Source organism: Phaenicophaeus curvirostris, chromosome 5 (assembly GCF_032191515.1).
Source record: "Phaenicophaeus curvirostris isolate KB17595 chromosome 5, BPBGC_Pcur_1.0, whole genome shotgun sequence".
In the NCBI taxonomy this organism is placed as follows: domain Eukaryota; kingdom Metazoa; phylum Chordata; class Aves; order Cuculiformes; family Cuculidae; genus Phaenicophaeus; species Phaenicophaeus curvirostris.
The window spans coordinates 30171635-30190347 of NC_091396.1; the positions used below are offsets into that span (position 1 = coordinate 30171635).

The 18713-nt window shown below is 41.3% G+C and overlaps 2 protein-coding genes across 2 annotated transcripts in view; one reads left to right on the forward strand and one right to left on the reverse strand.

Moving 5' to 3' along the window:
* STARD9 (StAR related lipid transfer domain containing 9) overlaps positions 1 to 6390 on the forward strand; it is a 102832-nt gene extending 96442 nt beyond the window's left edge. Inside the window, exons 29-34 of the mRNA XM_069858165.1 lie at positions 543 to 685; positions 1333 to 1397; positions 1485 to 1690; positions 2082 to 2161; positions 2584 to 2742; positions 3670 to 6390. Coding sequence (XP_069714266.1) covers positions 543 to 685; positions 1333 to 1397; positions 1485 to 1690; positions 2082 to 2161; positions 2584 to 2742; positions 3670 to 3771 — 755 coding nt within the window. The 3' untranslated portion in view covers positions 3772 to 6390. The remainder of the gene's footprint in view (positions 1 to 542; positions 686 to 1332; positions 1398 to 1484; positions 1691 to 2081; positions 2162 to 2583; positions 2743 to 3669) is intronic.
* A 1214-nt stretch (positions 6391 to 7604) lies between these two features.
* Positions 7605 to 18713, reverse strand: part of CDAN1 (codanin 1) — a 35415-nt gene continuing 24306 nt past the window's right edge. The window contains exons 21-28 of the mRNA XM_069858395.1: positions 18380 to 18443; positions 17810 to 17888; positions 16654 to 16811; positions 15005 to 15112; positions 14709 to 14772; positions 11001 to 11203; positions 10156 to 10263; positions 7605 to 9406 (exon numbers count right to left, since the gene is read on the reverse strand). Coding sequence (XP_069714496.1) covers positions 9281 to 9406; positions 10156 to 10263; positions 11001 to 11203; positions 14709 to 14772; positions 15005 to 15112; positions 16654 to 16811; positions 17810 to 17888; positions 18380 to 18443 — 910 coding nt within the window. The 3' untranslated portion in view covers positions 7605 to 9280. The remainder of the gene's footprint in view (positions 9407 to 10155; positions 10264 to 11000; positions 11204 to 14708; positions 14773 to 15004; positions 15113 to 16653; positions 16812 to 17809; positions 17889 to 18379; positions 18444 to 18713) is intronic.

The following is an 18713-nucleotide window of genomic DNA, read 5'->3' on the forward strand; positions in this document are numbered from 1 at the left end:
AAAACGTACACCTCCTTGTGTTTGAGTCGTATCCCAAAGCCTAATGAGATGTGTCATTTATGCAACTCAAAATTTGATTCTAGGTATTTGATTCTAGGTATTTGATTCTAGGTATACACGACTTCAGAAAAATACTGTCAACCAGTAGCCAGAGCTCACTTAGAATTTCTTGAAAAAAGTAAATGGTGATTTGGTCCCTCTGAAGTTGGTCTTTTGATGTGGTAGCATCAAAGTACAGTGTTCTGAGGAGAGATGAAGATAATGCTTTGAATGAACCAAGGAAGCAGGAGCCGGGGCAGGGGGGTGCTCTAAAGCTGCAACAAGTGTAAGATTGTACATGCAAGCTCTTATTTTTATTTCCCAAACAGATGTTGCCTATTCTTCTTTGGGTTATTAGCTTTTCCGTGGTAATAACAGTTAAACTTGAGTGGTGCAAATATCAATACATGGACTGCCTACACAAGGAACATTATCAGCAGAATAGTGGTGGTTTTCCTTCTCATATTTTTTTTATTCCCCTGTGACTTTTTGGTTTCCTGCAGAAGCCAGCAGAATTCAGCCACCCCTTCCGTCTACTAGCATCAGCTGTAGCTTCACTCATGGATTAACTGTTTCAGTCACCTCCTCTTCAACAAAAGGATACCAAGATTTATCCAAACATATCTTGGCTAATGCTACCACTGAGGTAAGTAAGTAGGCAGAGTTTTCACTTAGTCCTGTACCTCCTACTGTTGCAAAAGTGTGCAGGACAAACCTTGTTGTTCCACACCACCGCTAGTTACCTGTTGGACAGTCACAGAGACACACACTGGGCATTTTTAAATGGTGGGGGAAGCGAGCCAGGCTGCAGCCTTGGGGTTCAGAAGAGACTGTTGTGTGTCAGCTGAAATGTTTGAGTGAAGCCGGTGAAACTCCTGAGCTCCTCTAGCAACCAAAAATTCTTACAGTGCAGGTTTTACATCTCTACGTATGGCAAGGCATGAGTGTGCACTCAGCAGCAAAGCATATCAACTTCATATTTCAGCTCAGGTGGAGCCACTTTGCCACCATGTGGAGGTACACACTTCCCCCATCTCCCTTGTAGTTCAGGCTACAATAACAGGATTAGGCTTATACCTATCTCCTCCTTCTGCAAATGAGAGAGGCAAGTCAATCTGACTGCTAATAATAGTTATCCTTAAAGTTTACTAGCATGATACATATAATAAAAATAACTCTTTGTGGTAAAGCCAGCTTAGTAATTTGAGTAGAAGATAGTGTAGCAGCATGCAAAAACTGAACACAATTTATAGTCTGTACAACCTAGCTGTACATTTGTCATTGTTTTCTAAGGTAATGGAAGCGTGCTCTCATAACCTGAGGAATCTCTACACGTGCCAAGCAGCAGGCGGTTGGAAGTAAGTCTATGCAGGTCTTTATAAAAGGAGGCCTTTTTACGTACTTGGCCCTCTTGTGTGCAAACACCTTTCATTTGTCTTCAATAGGTATCAGTGTACAGAGAAAGAGGTGCTCGTTTACTACAAAGTCTTCCCTTCAGCAACAAGGCATGGGTTTCTGGGAGCAGGAGTGATAGAGAGGCCTCTTCCCTCCGTATGGGGATTAGTGAGAGACCCTGGCAAAAGGCATCTGTATGACAGAACTATCAACACGGCTCGAATACACAAGAAGGTAACCAGCCATATTCAGCTGGGTGAGTATCAACACAAATGACTGATAGCCATTACCATTACAGACTTTCTCAGCTCACGTTGTCAGCCAGGAAGAAATTGAGTCATCTTATTTCTTTCCTCGAGGTTTGAATAAACAATTTTGTTATTAAAGATGGGAACTTCCATTTTGCAAGACTTTTGCAATGTAAAGATCGTAGTAAATATATCTCACCGCAGACTTACAGCTAGAGACAGTCAAAATAAATCTGAAGTGTCTTGAAAAAGCATCTTAATGCCCCATTATAGCATATGAACTACAGCTTTGCTCTTAGGCAACAAGAAGTCAAAATAAAATATGTGCGTACATTTTAAATGAAAGTCATCCAAGTCTAATTCCCTTTTTTTTGTTTTTGGGTGTTTTATTCCCCACAGTATATTTAGTGACAGACACCTCCCTGTGTTACCTAAAGCAACCCCGGGATTTCTGCTGCATTACTGTAGAAGCCAAAGAGGTAAAGTGAACATTCTCACTGAAGCATAAAGGAGTGATTGTTCTCAACTCACGGTTCAAGAACAAAAAGAGAAGGAAGTTTGGGAAGCCCATGCTTGCATTTTCAGAAGTTAAAGTATAATAGGGAGAAAAGCTAGGCTCTTATGACATGTGAATTATGGATAAAACTCCTGTGAATGATAATCACCAGCCATGCCCCTTTAGGTAGTAACTTCAATGTTACACGGCATATTCTGGTTACAAACATGCAGGATTATGACAAAACAAAGTATTTGATAAATAACATGAGAAATATTATTTCTTATTAAAAGACCTCTTTTAAGTACTTAATATGAGAAGTATTTCTGACAGCAACTAAACAAAAACATTACTATATGCATGAATTACTTTTAAATTGCCTTCTTTACACTTTGTCATGTGCAGGAGAACTTGTCAGTCTTGGCTGTTCAGTCTGTCTGTGATGCATCCATGCCTCACCCCAGCAAAGAAGTGGTGAGAGGGGAGATTTTGCCAAGTGCTTGGATACTGGAACCTGATGTAGTGAATGGAAGAGATATCACCAGAGTTATTTACATGGCACAGGTAAGATTTTGCTGTATGTCTAATGTACACAGTGTAAAGTAATGCAGGGAGAATCTTATTAGGATCATGCTTAGGCACATGATGCTGAGTTTTTACAGCACTTAAAGCTGCTCCCTTGGATACCAAGACTCTTCTGTCAAGTTTTGTTGTATGTTGAATTCTCACATGGTGAGCCAGTAAATGTCATATCTGGACTGGAGAATCTTGTTTTCATTATCATCTTGCTGTAGACACAAGAAGTCCACCTCGGGTTAAGACTGTTTTCAAAATGCATGGAAATGGTTTCTATAACTGAAGTCACTAATTCTTCACACTTAATAGATAAAAAGAGAAGTCAAGATTAGGATTCCAGTTAAGAATAAGAAAATCCTGCCATTCATTGATTACAGCTTCATCTGAAAAGTAGGCTCTCTGAGACAGTGGTACCAAGTACTTAAAAATGCCCAGAAGAGAATTCATGTAATGTATAATTTATTTTAAGGTGCTCATCTGAGAGCTAAATGGAAATAGGCCTTTAAGCTTACCTAACTAAACCATGCTTTTAACATACAATTTAAAAAATATTATCTTTACATTTTAGTAATTAGTATATGCATTTAACAATGCACGTGCAATGTGTTATATATGCAGTTTAAAAATTGGTAGGCATTTTAATATGTGCATATACATTTTCAGTAATACTGTATGTCTCAAACTAGTAAGATTCAATCAAAGCTCAAATTCAAAAGCAGCGTAACTGCTGCAAGCAACATCAAATATGTAAAGCTTTGAGTCTATGGAGCATTGGGAAAAGATACAAACCACACTGTAATGATAAGATTTGGCTGTAAACTATTTCTGTGCTTAACACATCCTTGCACCATTGGTGCCATTCCAGGCTGGTGAAGTGTTTGTTCAAAAATGTGTCCTTTCTTCTAACTTCTGCAGGTAGATCTTGGGACCCCAGCTATCCCCGCAAGACTCCTGAGTTCTATTGCTAAGAAACAGCCTTTGGTGATTGCTCGACTGGCACATTTCCTTGCTAGTTAGTGTTCAGCCCAAAACTGGACAGCTAACAGCGGCTGAAAAGTTTAAAGAGACACAAGCATCTGTAAGGGTAATGTAAAATGCTGGCTCATGAGACAGTCACAATCAAGCTTTGCTTGAGGAACCTAATTGCTAACACTGGCTGATACAAAGTATAGTTAGAAAAAAGGCATCGTTTATTTTAGCCAGCACCGCTCAGAACAAACCCAGTAACTTTCATGGGGAACCTATCACCCTGGAGACACCTGTGGAAAGCCTCCATGGAACAGCTGTAAGGTGCACCGTCTCTGTAAAGAGCAGAGGAAGAGACTTTGCTTTTCCGTAGCCAGCATCTTACAGGCAGAAGTGTAATATTTCATCCTGTTTTCAAGACGCATCAATGATCCACAGCCTTTCTTTAAGAAAGGTTAGGCAGCACTGAGAGAAAGGCAATGGAAGCAGTGAAATGCACTACAACCTGGAAACAGTACACGTATGGCTTGAGACCTTTTACAAGCTCTTGAGTAGAGCTGCAAAACCACTTTCTAAGACTGAGATAATTATCAAATGGGAAAGTCCTAACAGTGTAGATCTAGTCAGCTAGCCAAGTTAAATTATTTACTTCCCCTTGAAGGGAATTTAAAACAGCACGATAGCCACTACTCATCCTATACCCTGGGCAGATTTGTCTCATGTAATTGGCTGACTACTTGCAGCCTGTACAAGGTATTTTGGATTTGCCACTACACTGGGCAGCATCAGTGGAAACCACCACGCCTCAGGACACAGTTTTACTGCACTGCAGAATTAGGTGCTTTGAAATAAAGAAACCAAACTGACAGTTGTACACAGTGATGCTTTGTTAGTACTGACTTATCAGCTTGTTTCTAGAACTTAAATCCTCCAAGATTAGTTCCAACATTTTTCCACAATGGCTTTTTTCCATCAGCCCTCCTGCACTTTTACTCAACTGTATTAAGATTTGACAATCTAGCTGGGTCATAGTCTTCACGCACTTTGTTCACAACATGACCAGCTGCCTCACTGCAGTGAATACCGACTCTTCCCATTTGGTTACCTCATGGTATTTCTGTTGAACTTTGTCCAACAATCCTGCTGTCAGGCTTTACGTGTTTGTGCAACTCCCAAGTCTCGTCACACATTCCTAAAATTAAACACAACCAACACAAGTAGCTGAATAATTTCATGCAGTTGTTCAGCACAACAGTTACAAATCACTGTAGATATCTCGTCCAAGCAATAAAAGCTGCTATGATATGCTTTCTGTAGCTCAAAACCCCCACTTTGTTCAAGAACCTGTTGCTTTTTAAATTTGTCAACTGAGAAATATTTATTCAAGTATCTGCCTTACTAGAGTCAGCATCTACTCCTGTAACACAGTTACTTTCAGTAAAAGATACATTTTCACAGCATAAAGTGAAGTTAGCTGCTCTTTCCACCTTTTAAGTTCAAGAGTCAAGATCTACTTTTACTATATCTTTACACAGGTGCAATTTTGGCTCTCAGTTTCTATGTTGCTTCCTGTTAACATACTAAGTTTTAAAAGAAAAGGTAACAGCTATTTAAAATTGATATTTAAGAAATTAGAAGTTTTGAGAGATACTAGCCCAAGGCTTTCTCCTCCCTAAACTATATCAGGTAGGATAACACAATGTTTCACTTACAGCTTTGCTTTGTTTTGACTTTAGATGGCCATGGTTGCAAATCCTAACACCAATATATTACTGTTCTCTTTTGGTGATGCTCAGCCTTTTCGTAAAAGCCTGCCAAACTGAATCATGGCATGGTTCATTTCAAGTTTCATGCATCCTCCATAGTCCTTCAAGGAAAGAAAGGGGTGACCCCTCACAGAGTTTTCCACAACTGAGCAAACAGACAGATTTCTAGAGGGGTCCTTTGATGGAAACCAAGAAAGGAAGAGCAAACAAGGCAGTACATAAAAGTCTTCAGAAAACATGAGCAGAAACAGCATCACAATGTATTGTTTCTGTCCCAAGTGCTGCTGCCATGGATTTCTGGAGCAGGCAGGGCACGTCTTCATACAGTCCACAGATTTGGTCAGTGCTTTTCTTTTTTCCCCCCTTTTATTTTAGACATGGCACTAGTGATAAAGCAGTTTTTGTAGGAAAAACATCTGGGGGAATCCTGTTATCAATGATGCCAGTGCCTATGAAGGATGTCTTACTGTACAGTGCATCAGATGTTTATTTTTATACATAAGATTTTTTTCTATGTTTACAAATTAAGTTATTAATAGATGCTTGTTTTGAAGTGTTTTTATATGCTACTAAAGCTAAGTTTTATTTTTATTGATATTGAATTAATGCAACTTTTTTTTAATACAATCTTCAATTGATAGTAAAAAGCCTATTTATATGAATGTTTTCTTTTGCAAATATAACATTTTAAGGTACCTGTTACTGCACGGCATTGGTTTGTTTGGAAGGATGGAATAAAATCCCAGCAGATATCTAATTTGTTAATCTACAATGGGCAAAAAACAACTTCCTGTAAGTTACTGTTGAGCAGTAGATAATCAAACTGATTGTATTGTACCACCGACTGTTGCATCTTTGCTCTAAATCAAGATTGCTATTTTCATATCCACAATAAACAGTATTTTCTACACAAGAAAACATGCCTTGTATTATACATTTTTATGCATTATTTTGTATGCATTTTATTATCTTATATATATTATTTTGCTCCAGCTGAGATACCCATCTATGGAACTATGCTGGATGGAGAGATAACAGAGGCTAGCTCGCTGTAAAAGATGCAGGACTTAAAAAAAGATGCAGATGCTACTTACTTGCCGAGGAATGTGCATGGAACATGGATTAGTGGCACAAGTGTCAAGAAGCCAGTCATTGCTTAAATTTGCTTTCTGTGATGCAGTGCCTTGTCCAAGCAAAAGGTTTTTTTGTTTTGAAATAAGGCACTGGCTGAAGCGTCTTTCCAAATCCCCTTATACAGCTCTTCTGACCTGCACATCCTGAAGGAAGTTAATATAATGCCATTTTTCCTCATTTTTTTTCGAGAGTTGCGAGTTTGCAGTAGGAAAGACTGACAGAAGGAAGGCCCTAGCTTGCCCTGAGCTCCTTTCTCGATGCTGCTCTCCTCCTTGCAGCTCTACTTGCACTACTAGAGGCAGCGCACAGGGTACGACACTTGAAACATTCACGTGAGAGGAGGCTGTCTGCGCAGGGTGGACCCGCAGAGTCTGACACCCCCATGAGAATGGTCCCACTGCTGAGTATCCTTAGGCAGAAAACAGCAAGCTATATAATTGTTCCTAAGGTTTAGTTACAAAATCAGGTATCAGGCTTTATAGAGCAACCAACGCTGAGTACTGTGGGATGCCTGGAAAGTACAGGAACTGCATTAAGACATAACAACATGGAAACAGGGGTTTCTTACTGGCTGGTTCTCACTGAAGCACTGACTGCCTTCTGCCCAGTGGGGCACAACTGTGCTTTCTGGAAGTGATAAACTGCTCCTGGAGCAGTTACCTTACAAATAAAAATTTCCAAGCATGTTGTATAAGAGAAGAATAATTCAGGTATGTTGATTTCACGAAAACAGCTGTGGCCACGGTATTGATGCAACAGTTTTAGGATATCAAAATAAAGTTGGTTCCAGAGCAAAGAACACCTTTTAAACCATTGTCAATACCAGCTTCTTCCCCCTTCCACCCTCCTACCCCTTATATAATGAAGTAGTTACATTTCAGTATGAGCAAAGAAACAGCAAGTCAGGAGAGATTACTGCACTCTCTCTGCCCCACACTTTGTGGCAAGGCACCCTGGTACGAAGAGGTTATGTATATCAACAGCTGGAACACAAAACATTTAATCATGTTTATTATGTCAAACAACAGCTTCAAATGAGATCTGCAGCAGAATGTCACATAATACTCAGGCTTGGGGAGCAGGTATGGTAAGATATAGTGTACTTGCTATTCCAATTCATATTACCATGACCTACTTCTAGGGACCCTCTGCTTCAAGCACATCAGAAAACCCCTAAAATAAGGTATGCAGATCAAACGCGCCAAATCTTTCAATGCAGTGCTTGGTAAACGATTGGTAAACAAGAAAAATCTCAGTACAGTTCAGACACCAATGTTCCTTTATGGTTTCTCTCTCTCTCTGTAGCAGATATATTTTAACAGAAGCCACAGGTCTATTTAATTAGGTCTGTTTGTAGTTTTTCTTTTTTTATTTCTTTTCTGTGTTTTTTCCACTGACTCCAAGATGTTACCTTTCCTCGCTTTGCACAAGGAAGAGACAAGTTAATCCGCAACCTAAAAAGCCCTGGGCTTCACTTCACCCAGATGTTGTTCTTACATAACACAGTGTTTGCTTTCTGAAAAATACTCTGCGCTAATAGGGCACTCCTAGACAAAAGGAAATAATATCCTCACTGCTGCGGGGTGGGGAAATCCCATGAGACAGCAAATGAGCACCTAATTATATTCCACTAGGCACCAGCGGTCCCTACCACAAATACCAGTTTAAGGTAATACTTGGGAGGGTGAACGGGAGGCCACAGCCTTTGTGACAATCTATCCATAAGGGCAGAAAACACCCACTGTTCTCCATGAAAAGGATTCCTCTCAAAACCAACTCTGCAGGGTTGTCACAGTGCTTCTTTACTACTTTTTTGTCTGCTCGTCCAGGCTTTTTCTTATAGTTTTCTTGCTGCAGCACTTTCTGTCTGTTAAAAACCAAACTCAAGGCAAGAAGGATCATTAGAAAAACAGTGAATAGCAGCCAGACGCCATTTATGTTCACATACTATAAAAGGTGTCTTAAAAATACTGTCTCTTCAGTAAAAAATATAGCAGATATTTTCTCCCTTATTTCTACTAAAAACCCCAAGAAATTACAAGTTCTGTTTCCAACAAGAAACAGAAAAACACTTAAGCATCTCCATTTTTTATGAATGATGCCCTCGATGTTCTGGTAGATATATTTAATATGGTTTAACTTTTAAAATGAGTCTTAAAAAGTTTAGAATCAAACCTTTAAAATTGAGCTTACAGTGAAAAATAAATATAGGCTCATTCTCCCTGTCATACAGGTTCACCTTTACCTCCCCTGACAGTATAGACTTTGTTTAAAGACAGCATGAGAAATCACATTACGTTAAGAGAACACAGAGCCACCAGGAAACCATCTTTCTGTCACAAAGTAACTTGTCCACTTGAACCGATTCCTGGGTTTGGTCACAGCCTGTTGCTGCGCAAATACAAAAAGCGTTTCTGAGTCTGAAAAACAGCTGCTTTGAGCCACAATCAAGATGCTTAAAGGACTTTTGACTTGGAGATCCATCAGCACAGTCACCATGGCAAAACGTCCATGAACAGAAAGATCAGTGCAGGTTTTGCACAAACCGACCACTTATCTGCAGTGTGTTCCCAGCAAAGAGCTCACATTGTATTCAGAAACACTAAAAATTCCATTTGCATCTTCATTAGTAATTTTTGCCCACAGAGAGTGCACCTCCACTAACTTTGCGCGGTCATGGTACCTAGAGATTGTCTGGTCAGTTCACAAGGCTTAATCCTGGGCTCTTCTATATGATGTTCTGATATAAATACTCTGGAAAGCAATTCCAGTTCTTTTAAGAAATCCTGTAACGAAAAGATACAAACCAGAGAATCCTTATTAACAAATGCCAAGAAAGAGGCTTACTTTATTTTGCCAGTAAAGAACTTTACAGAGTTAAACATGTTGTTGATGGTTTTCCAGTGCAAAAAACTAGACAAGCTACAAACTAGACTGCAAAGATGAATACCTGTAGCTCTGCATGTTCGTTTTTCCCTCTAATCCCCACACTCTTCTTGGAAAAGATCACTGCCCCAGTTTAAATGGTTAAACATCTCCAATTTGCAAGCATTCATCAGCCTGGAAATACTGTCCATTTTTAGCAAGGGATTTGGGCTGTTTCCTGCATTTTGACTCTGTCTAGAATAGTCTGCCTCCTCTCACATTCCAGTGGTAGGAGGCAAAGAGTTTTAAATGCAAGTACAGTCAGTTAAGACCCTTCCCAACATGTCATTCTCAGTTGAAGCACAGCAAACACATTCAGGCTAGAACTGAGAGCTGGTAACTGAGCCAACTGGTCTCCAAACTGCTTTACAATTTTCTTGGAAATGTTTCCACTGCACGGGCAGTGCTGGGATTCACAAAAGTACAGATACCAGGCAAACACTAGTAACGGTAACAAGCTTATTGGAAGCCAGTCCTGCTGCATTAAGCAGGAACTATAGATAGGGAAGGTTATGGGCTTCCTCGACATGAAACAGAACTACAAAGACTGGCTGTTTTTCTAGCTTTACTTTTTATTTCATTTATTGTTCACATACACCTGATTACTTACTGAGGGCCAAGGGAGCTGTTCAAGGCTGTGCAAGCAGCTCTCTATTTCATTGGTCCTCATTAGTTCATGTTCTACAAGACCATGAAGCATGAAAAGGAACGGATTCCACTGCAGAAGAGAAAAAAATATCAACAACTCAAAGAAATGTATTTTGTATTCGTTTCTTTATCCCTATACAATTTGTGTTTTTCTTCTTAGATTAAAATATAGAAAAAAGGAGAAAAAGAGAAAGCACATTATTTATCTGGGTGTGGCAATGAGGGACACCAAAAAGCAGCATCCAAGATGAGCGAACAAAATTCCTTTAGTTCATACATTGGATCCTAACATAAAATCCCAAAGTTTCTAATTGTCCCTTTTGAAGCACACCGAGTATTTAATTCCTGTGTTCAAGAACAGCTTGAAAAATTCTTTTAATACTTTCCAAAATAAGCTGGTTTTAGCCTACAACTAAACAGGGTGATTTTCAGCTTTACAGTTGGTGATCTTGTAACACCGATACACACGGAAACATTAAAGCTGATAAAAGACATACAAATGCAACTAATTACAAAGTCACATGTGTTCAGTCCCAATCTCCCAGGCCAAATGGGCCACTTTGCCATTTGTTCTGAAATTAAACTGTGTCTCCCTGACAGCCCCCCTAGATGGGTATCAAACACTGACAAGCAGTCCTCTTTCTCTATCCCTGCAGAAACAATGCCGGCTAGCAGCAGACCAAATCCTGCTGGCCTCATTTTCACAAGCAATCCCTTAACACTGCAGGCAGGCAGGCAGAACTCTTACATGAATTTATCTGACCAGAGCAGATAACTGGCAGCTCCCCAGATCAGAATAACCTTTACCTCTCGCTGCTTAGCTTCAGCAAGGTAACTAATGTTCTTCTTGCTGAACATCAGCTGCACAGGTACAGGTGTCCCAAAGTCCTCCCTCCAGACAGAAAGCAGCAGTTTTAGAAGGCCATAGGTGGGATTATTCTTTACATGCAGCCTCTCAGAGCTCTTCTCTAGAGACTTCATCCCGAGACCCAGAGGAACACTGTCTGAAACTGTAAGAAAAAGAAGAAAGGTGAACTTCTATAGCTAGGTTATTTTCCTTTCATAGTCATAATCTTGGTGCAACAGCACATTTTGCATAGCTGCTATCTAAACAATCCCAGAAGTAAAAAAACTTAGTAAGTGTAAATTAGTGAACCTAAGAAGACTGGAGTTTCAAAGCATGCAAAATTATGAGCTTTGAAACCATACAATCAGGTATTGCATAGGGAGACATTTATACCACTCAGATAAAGAATACCATTTGATTGGCACATAGGAAGGGCCAAGTGCTGGAAGGCAACTGACTAAATAAAAGTCAGCCTGAGGTATAATAAAAGAGGGCCTAGTCATTACTCCAAAGGAGAGAGGAGAGTAACACACTAAAACAACATTTGAATCTATGAACAGATGAAATACTTGTTCATGGTTTTGACTATAGGCAGAGTTGTATAATTTCATACAAGTGAAAGCAAAGCTGAACAGTGTTTAACTGCAGTTAGAATCATAGAATCATAGAATAACCAGGTTGGAAGAGACCCACCAGATCATCGAGTCCAACCATTCCTATCAAACACTAAACCATGTACCATGGTCCATCCATGCCTTAAACACCTCCAGGGAAGGTGAATCAACCACCTCCCTGGGTAGCCTGTTCCAGTGCCCAATGACCCTTTCTGTGAAAAATTTTTTCCTAATGTCCAGCCTAAATCTTCCCTGGCGGAGCTTGAGGCCATTCCCTCTTGTCCTATCCCCCGTCACTTAGGAGAAGAGGCCAGCACCCTCCTCTCTACAACCTCCTTTCAGGTAGTTGTAGAGAGCAATGAGGTCTCCCCTCAGGCTCCTCTTCTCCAGGCTAAACAATCCCAGCTCTCTCAGCCGCTCCTCATAAGGCCTGTTCTCCAGCCCCTTCACCAGCTTTGTTGCTCTTCTCTGGACTCACTCCAGAGCCTCAACATCCTTCTTGTGGTGAGGGGCCCAGAACTGAACACAGTATTCAAGGAGCGGTCTCACCAGTGCCGAGTACAGAGGGAGAATAACCTCCCTGGACCTGCTGGTCACACCGTTTCTGATACAAGCCAAGATGCCATTGGCCTTCTTGGCCACCTGGGCACACTGCTAGCTCATGTTCAGTCGGCTGTCAACCAACACCCCCAGGTCCCCCTCCTCCAGGCAGCTTTCTAGCCAGACTTCTCCTAGTCTGCAGCACTGCATAGGGTTGTTGTGCCCCAAGTGCAGGAACCGGCATTTGGCCTTGTTAAACCTCATGCCATTGGACTCTGCCCAGTGGTCCAGCCTGTTCAGATCCCTTTGCAGACCCTCCCTACTCTCCAGCAGATCGAAACTTCCACCCAGCTTAGTGTCATACACAAACTTGCTAAGGGTGCACTCAATGCCTTCATCCAGGTTATTGATAAAGACATTGAACAGGGCTGGACCCAGCACTGAGCCCCGGGGACACCACTTGTAACTGGCCTCCAGCTGCATTTAATACCATTTACCACCACTCTCTGGGCCCAGCCATCCAACCAGTTTTCCACCCAGGAGAGCGTGCGCTTGTCCAGGCCAGAGGCTGACAGTTTCCGAATCAGAATGCTGTGAGAAACTGTGTCAAAGGCTTTACTGAAGTCCAGGATGACCACATCCACAGCCTTTCCCTCATCCAGCAGCCGAGTCACTTTATCACAGAAGGCGATCAGGTTTGTTTGGCAAGACCTGCCTTTTGTGAACCCGTGTTGACTGGGCCTGATCACCTGGTTCTCTTGCATGTGCTTCATGATAGCACTCAAGATCACCTGCTCCATGACTTTCCCTGGCACTGAGGTCAGACTGACAGGCCTGTAGTTCCCTGGATCCTCCCTGCAACCCTTCTTGTAGATGGGCACAACATCAGCCGGTCTCCAGTCCAGTGGGACTTCCACAGTCTTCCAGGACTGTTGGAAGATGATGGAAAGGGGTTTGGCCAGCACATCCGCCAGCTCCTTCAACACCCTAGGGTGAATCCCATCTGGCCCCATAGACTTGTGGGTGTCTAGTCGGGCTAGCAAGGCTCTGACCACCTCCTCTTGGATCATGGGAGCCTCATTTTGCTCCTGTAGCTCCTGGGTTTGTACACAGACGGAACAACCCTCCTTACAACTAAAGCCTGAGGCAAAGAAGGCATTAAGTACCTCATCCCCTGTCACTGTTGTTCCTTCTGCGTCCAATAGGGACTGTATGGTCTCCCTAGTCCTCCTTTTACTATTTATATATTTATAGAAAGATTTTTTGTTATCTTTCACAGACTTTGTCAATCTGATTTCTAGTTGAGCCTCAGCCCTTCTAATTTTTTCTCTACACAATCTCACTTCCCTCCTGTAGTTCTCCAAAGAGGCCTGTCCCTTCTTCCAGAGCTCATAAACATTTCTCTTCTTCTTGATATCACTCAAGATCTCTCTGTTCAACCAAGCTGGTTTTTTCCCCTGCCGGCTTTTTTTCCAGAACATGGGGATGGCTTTCTCCTGAGCTGCTAGGATTTCCTTTTTGAAGAGCTCCCAGCCCTCATGGGCTCCCTTGCCCTTAAGTACTGTCTCCCGTGAGACTTTGCCAACCAGCCTTCTGAAGAGTTCAAAGTCTGCCCTCTGGAAATTTAGTGCTACTGTCCTGCTAACCACCCTCTTCACTTCACCTAGAACTGAAAACCCTATCATCTCATGATCGGTTTGTCGTAGGCGTCCTCCTACTGCCACATCCCCCACAAGGCCTTCTCTGTTCACAAACAGCAGGTCCAGAAGCACACCTTCCCTTGTTGTTTTATTCACATGCTGTGCAAGGAAGTTGTCTTCCACGCACTCCAGGAGCCTCCTAGTTAAACACAAACAGAGGGAAGACACCAGATCTCCCTTGGTCAATCTGATAGAATGCGGCAGGTTTACACTGCTGCCTCCCAGACTGAAAGTTCACAATATTCAGATGTGAATTCTGCTTCCTGAAAGAATGAGCCATGTATAAAACTTCTTAAGAAGGTTCTAAAACCAGGAAATTGAGACAGTTGCCCAGGGAAAACACATCTACATATTAGGGCAACAGAAAAAAACAACTGAAAATGGTCACAGAAGTCACAATATACTGAGAACAAGTTACTTCCATTCTCTCTCAAAAAAAAAGCCCCACTTAAGGGAAAAAAAAAAACAAAAAAACCCAAAACTTAGTGCAACTTTTCAGAGGCAGAAATACTGGAAAACATATTGCATATTAAAATGAAGGTATCAATAAATAAAGGACAACGGAGATGTGAATAAAAACCCCAGACCTGAAGGATCAGTGACTAAAGTCACAGTATAGTGCTCTTTTGCAGAAGGTGGAAGGGAATAAGAGGAACCGCTCAAACTGACAGAAAAACATCTGCAGACTCCAAAGAGAATCAAATAACCATGACCTCTAAATACCAAAGCCTGTGATCCCAAGGATTTAAGAGAACTGTAATAACAGATTTTAGTCTTATTGGGACTATTTTTTAGCCTATTGGGACTGACTTACTCAGCAAAGAAGCCAACTCAACCGTGCACTTCGCCAGCTGCTGTTCTGATGGGGGACACATGAACTGGAAAACAGAAGAAGAGGTTGTGCTTCTGTCCCCATACAGCAAACTGGAAAAATGGAGCTTCACAAGGGATAAAAATATCAGAGAAGAGCAGGCAATTACACAGCAAGAAGCACAGAGATGTAATCAAGAAACCATTAAAGACTGAAAGGCAAGACAAGCTAACAAGTTCACAAGTATGAAGACAGCTCAAAGTGGTCCAAGGGTTTTTCATTGTTTTTTTCACTTCTACCTTTCTGCATCGAAGTGTCTCGCTTAATCTTCCTAGCAAGCACTCCAGCCAAGCGTAGTCAATCACTTCATCTTCATCTCGTGGGCCCACAGCAACACAAAGCACATCCTTGATGAAAAATACAGCAATAATTCATTCATTAGTATTCTGTACTTACACAAAAAGATCTTTGGACCTATCTTTGGACAGAGCAGCTTATAGATAACCGACAGGTTCTCTTAAAAGTAAGTAAATAAACACATAGAAAGTATCCTCCTCATTTCATAAGACATATTAAAACTGAATTTTTCACAACCTTACCCAGGTCTGGTTTTCTACCATAGTTCCCACTAATGTCATGAAGTCAGCAAGGGCAACCCATTCATCTTCCTTAAAATTAACTACCTCTGAAAGCTCTAGATAAATCTGACAGTACAGCAAGCACGTTCAGGGTAGAAGTGCTACAGAAATCCAGAGTCCTTTTATATTGTCAAGGTAGCATCAGTGTCAACAGAAATCTGAGCGTGAAGAGGACTAATAGAGTTGTAGTGTGAAAAGTGGTTTAGCCACTTTTACATGTCATAACATCACCACCACCAATCTACCACCCAGTATTGGAAACCCAGGGTGGAAAGCACAAAAAAATAAAATATAAAAGCTGTATCTGAAGAAACCATACAAAAATATCTCCAAGAAGCAGCAGTTTACAGAAAAAGCTTCTAGTTTCCTCAAGTATCTTACCCTCCCCTTTTTATTTTAGCTCAAGCAAGAAAGCATTAAAGAATGTGTTCTCATTCTTATACAATTCCTGGGAATGTGATGATGGCAAGAGCCAGTATTATTTCTCAAACAGACAAGAAGCAGAAAAAAAGAAGCAGAATACATAATGGTAAAAACTGAGTTTCTTCAAGTTCTTCTTTTCCTCATGTGCTTCAAACACAGATTTTATAATTGCATGATATTTACAAGAACAGAGGTCCTTTAAAAGCCTGGGAGAAAAGGCCAGGATGTAATTTGAACCAGTTTGAATAGAAAATTGTTTGGATCTAAGACTGAAATTAAGTCCATACCATCACCTTCCTTTTAAGATATTCTGATTTTCCCTAATTACAGCTGACTGAAGGTGCAGATGCAGACTGGTAAAAACCTTCCAACAGATTTGTACAGATTCGTCAAAACTTGACTCAATGTAGAACTCCTCATGTACAAGATGGGACAGTCTACCAAGCTCTACAGAACCGGAAGGACCAACAGGAAATATTCTAAACTGAGACCAGGAAACTCTCCATAAAAAGAGTAGGTCTACAAAATCATAGCTATTTTGATATGCTGACTTTTCACCATAAAACTACATGCAATGTTCACCACAATACAGTTTCCATGCTACTCATGCCAAAAAGGTCACTGCCATACTACCAGAAATCCTGTGTATCAGGAGATAGTACTCCTATGTGAGGAACTCTGATCTACACACAGTGAGTAGGGAATGAAAAAAACATGAGACCTTTCCATTGTGCTTCCTAACTACTCCTCATAGCCAGTTCCTTAGAACCAGAACATCCCCTTTAAAAACAAACAAACCAACCCACCTCGAAAATGACATAAAGAAAAATACCAACATGAAAAATAAAGAGGGAGTTACGGCAAGCCAGGAAGTGAACACTGCGTACCTTAATCTGGTTGATGATTTGGGAGGGAAATGGAGCACAGTGCTGACAGCCTGGAGGGCAGTCCCTTCTCAACTCCACAGCATCCTCATTGGGCAAGGGAAGTCCTGGGACTTTCAGCATTCTGTTGAAAGTTGCCTTCACTTCTCTTTTGATGAGTGCTACAAAGAACAGGGAACAAATCCTGTATACTTCAGCTTTTCTCTCCAGTGAGGCAAACACTGTTTCCAAACACTACCCTTATTAGCCTCTCATTCCGAGGGCCACAGCAAATGAGGAAAGGACAGTTTACACTTTCAAACACTCCTCACTGAGCTCCCATTATATTTAATGGGTAGAGACACAGGTGAAGAGAGTGTGTTAACCCACAGCTCTAAAGGCAGCCACACACTAACCATTAGGTACCACTGGCAACTCATCTCATTTTCTATCAAAACATTTCATCAGGTTTTGTAGCAAAGCCAGGAAGCAATGCCAAAGTAGAACGCTGAATCAGTACGATCACACCAGTTCAATCACTGTGCCCATGAAACTCATATGTTTTCTACCAAAATAAGTTTTGACCAGCATCCGAAACACTGAACTCCTACTGCTGCAAATGGTGCTGGATATTACTTTTCAGATTTTTGGCACAACCTCCTGAAACAATGGGTTTTCAGAAATTCTAAAGAGTTGCCAGAGCACTATTACGGAGTGAAAGGAGTACAGTTGCCTTCAGCCTGCTGAAAACACACCCAGTCTAAAAGGTGTTTATAATACAGAAAATTTCAGAAGCACTCTGTACGTGTGGACCATAAGATGGCTTGAGAGAGCAACTGTCTGTACCATATGTTTGATGTGCTAAGACAACTTCAGCCCAGATGACATTTTCAGAAGCAGCCTTCCACAGCATTTACTCTCAACCGTCCTATGAGCCTCCCTAACTAAAAATCACTTACATAAGCCCAGCCTGAAAAATCCCTGAAGGTGGTTCTTGATGCTAGAAATCATTCCTCTTATTTCTTAACAAGAAGAGACAGAGCAACTGCATGCTTCCCACTAAAAGAAAAATTAGTAGGAGCGAGTACTTTTTAATACTGGAATAAATTCTACCCCTTGATCTCAGCAAATGAGTACAACACACAGGTTAGAAGCCACAGTTCAGGGTAAGGAGACTCACCTGCAATGTTGGCAGAAAGCCAGCCACAGGCTTTCTCAGTAGCCAGTTCCACTGCAATGTCTTCTGCACTCCTTAAAACCTTTACAGGGAGAATAACAAAGGATAGGAGATTTACTACCAGTCACATCACTATAGCCAGCAAGAAGTCAGAAGGAAGTCTAGAGGGCAAAAGTTTAATTTTGGCATGCCACGTTTAAACAGAGCACCACCATCTCTGTGGTAATTGCTACTCTGAGCAACAGGACTGACCCAATTCCCAAACCTCATCAACCCCATACAAACCCCATCAAGACTTGGGTAAGTTGGTGTTTAAACAAAAGCATTATCCCTGCAAGACAAATGCAATCTATACACCATTTTAGTCTCAAAAGTCAGCTATTGGCTAGAGTAGCACTTCAGCCAGAACATCCAAGGCCATCTGGCAGTCTCCCTAGCTATTAGTCCTCACATGACGGCACCAATAGTTTCCATTGTCCTAAGCTATTAAGGGATCAGTGAAGCAGCAATGGGAAAATGGTAACAGTCCAGACAAAGTCAAGGCCTTCAGTAAGTTTTGGTAAAAATACATACTGCTGCAGATGTCTCTTCTGGCAATAACACCCTTACCGCCTCAGGGCCTTTTGTTTTGCAAAATCTGCAAGAAAAGAAAGAAAACATGCCACAAGATCAGTCAAAGTTCTTGGACAAGTCTCAGCAGTTCATTACTGTAGCAACTTTCACATGCTCTCTTACAGTCAAAACCAGCTGGAAGACTGCAGTGAAATAAGTCAGACCAAGGGAAACAGACAAGGAAAGAGCAATTACAAGCCACCAAGCTGCAATACTCAGTTTTCCAAAGAGAGGAAATACAATAGCTGCAATGAATGCCTGTTTAGAGCTGGACACAGAGGGACACACAGCGCCT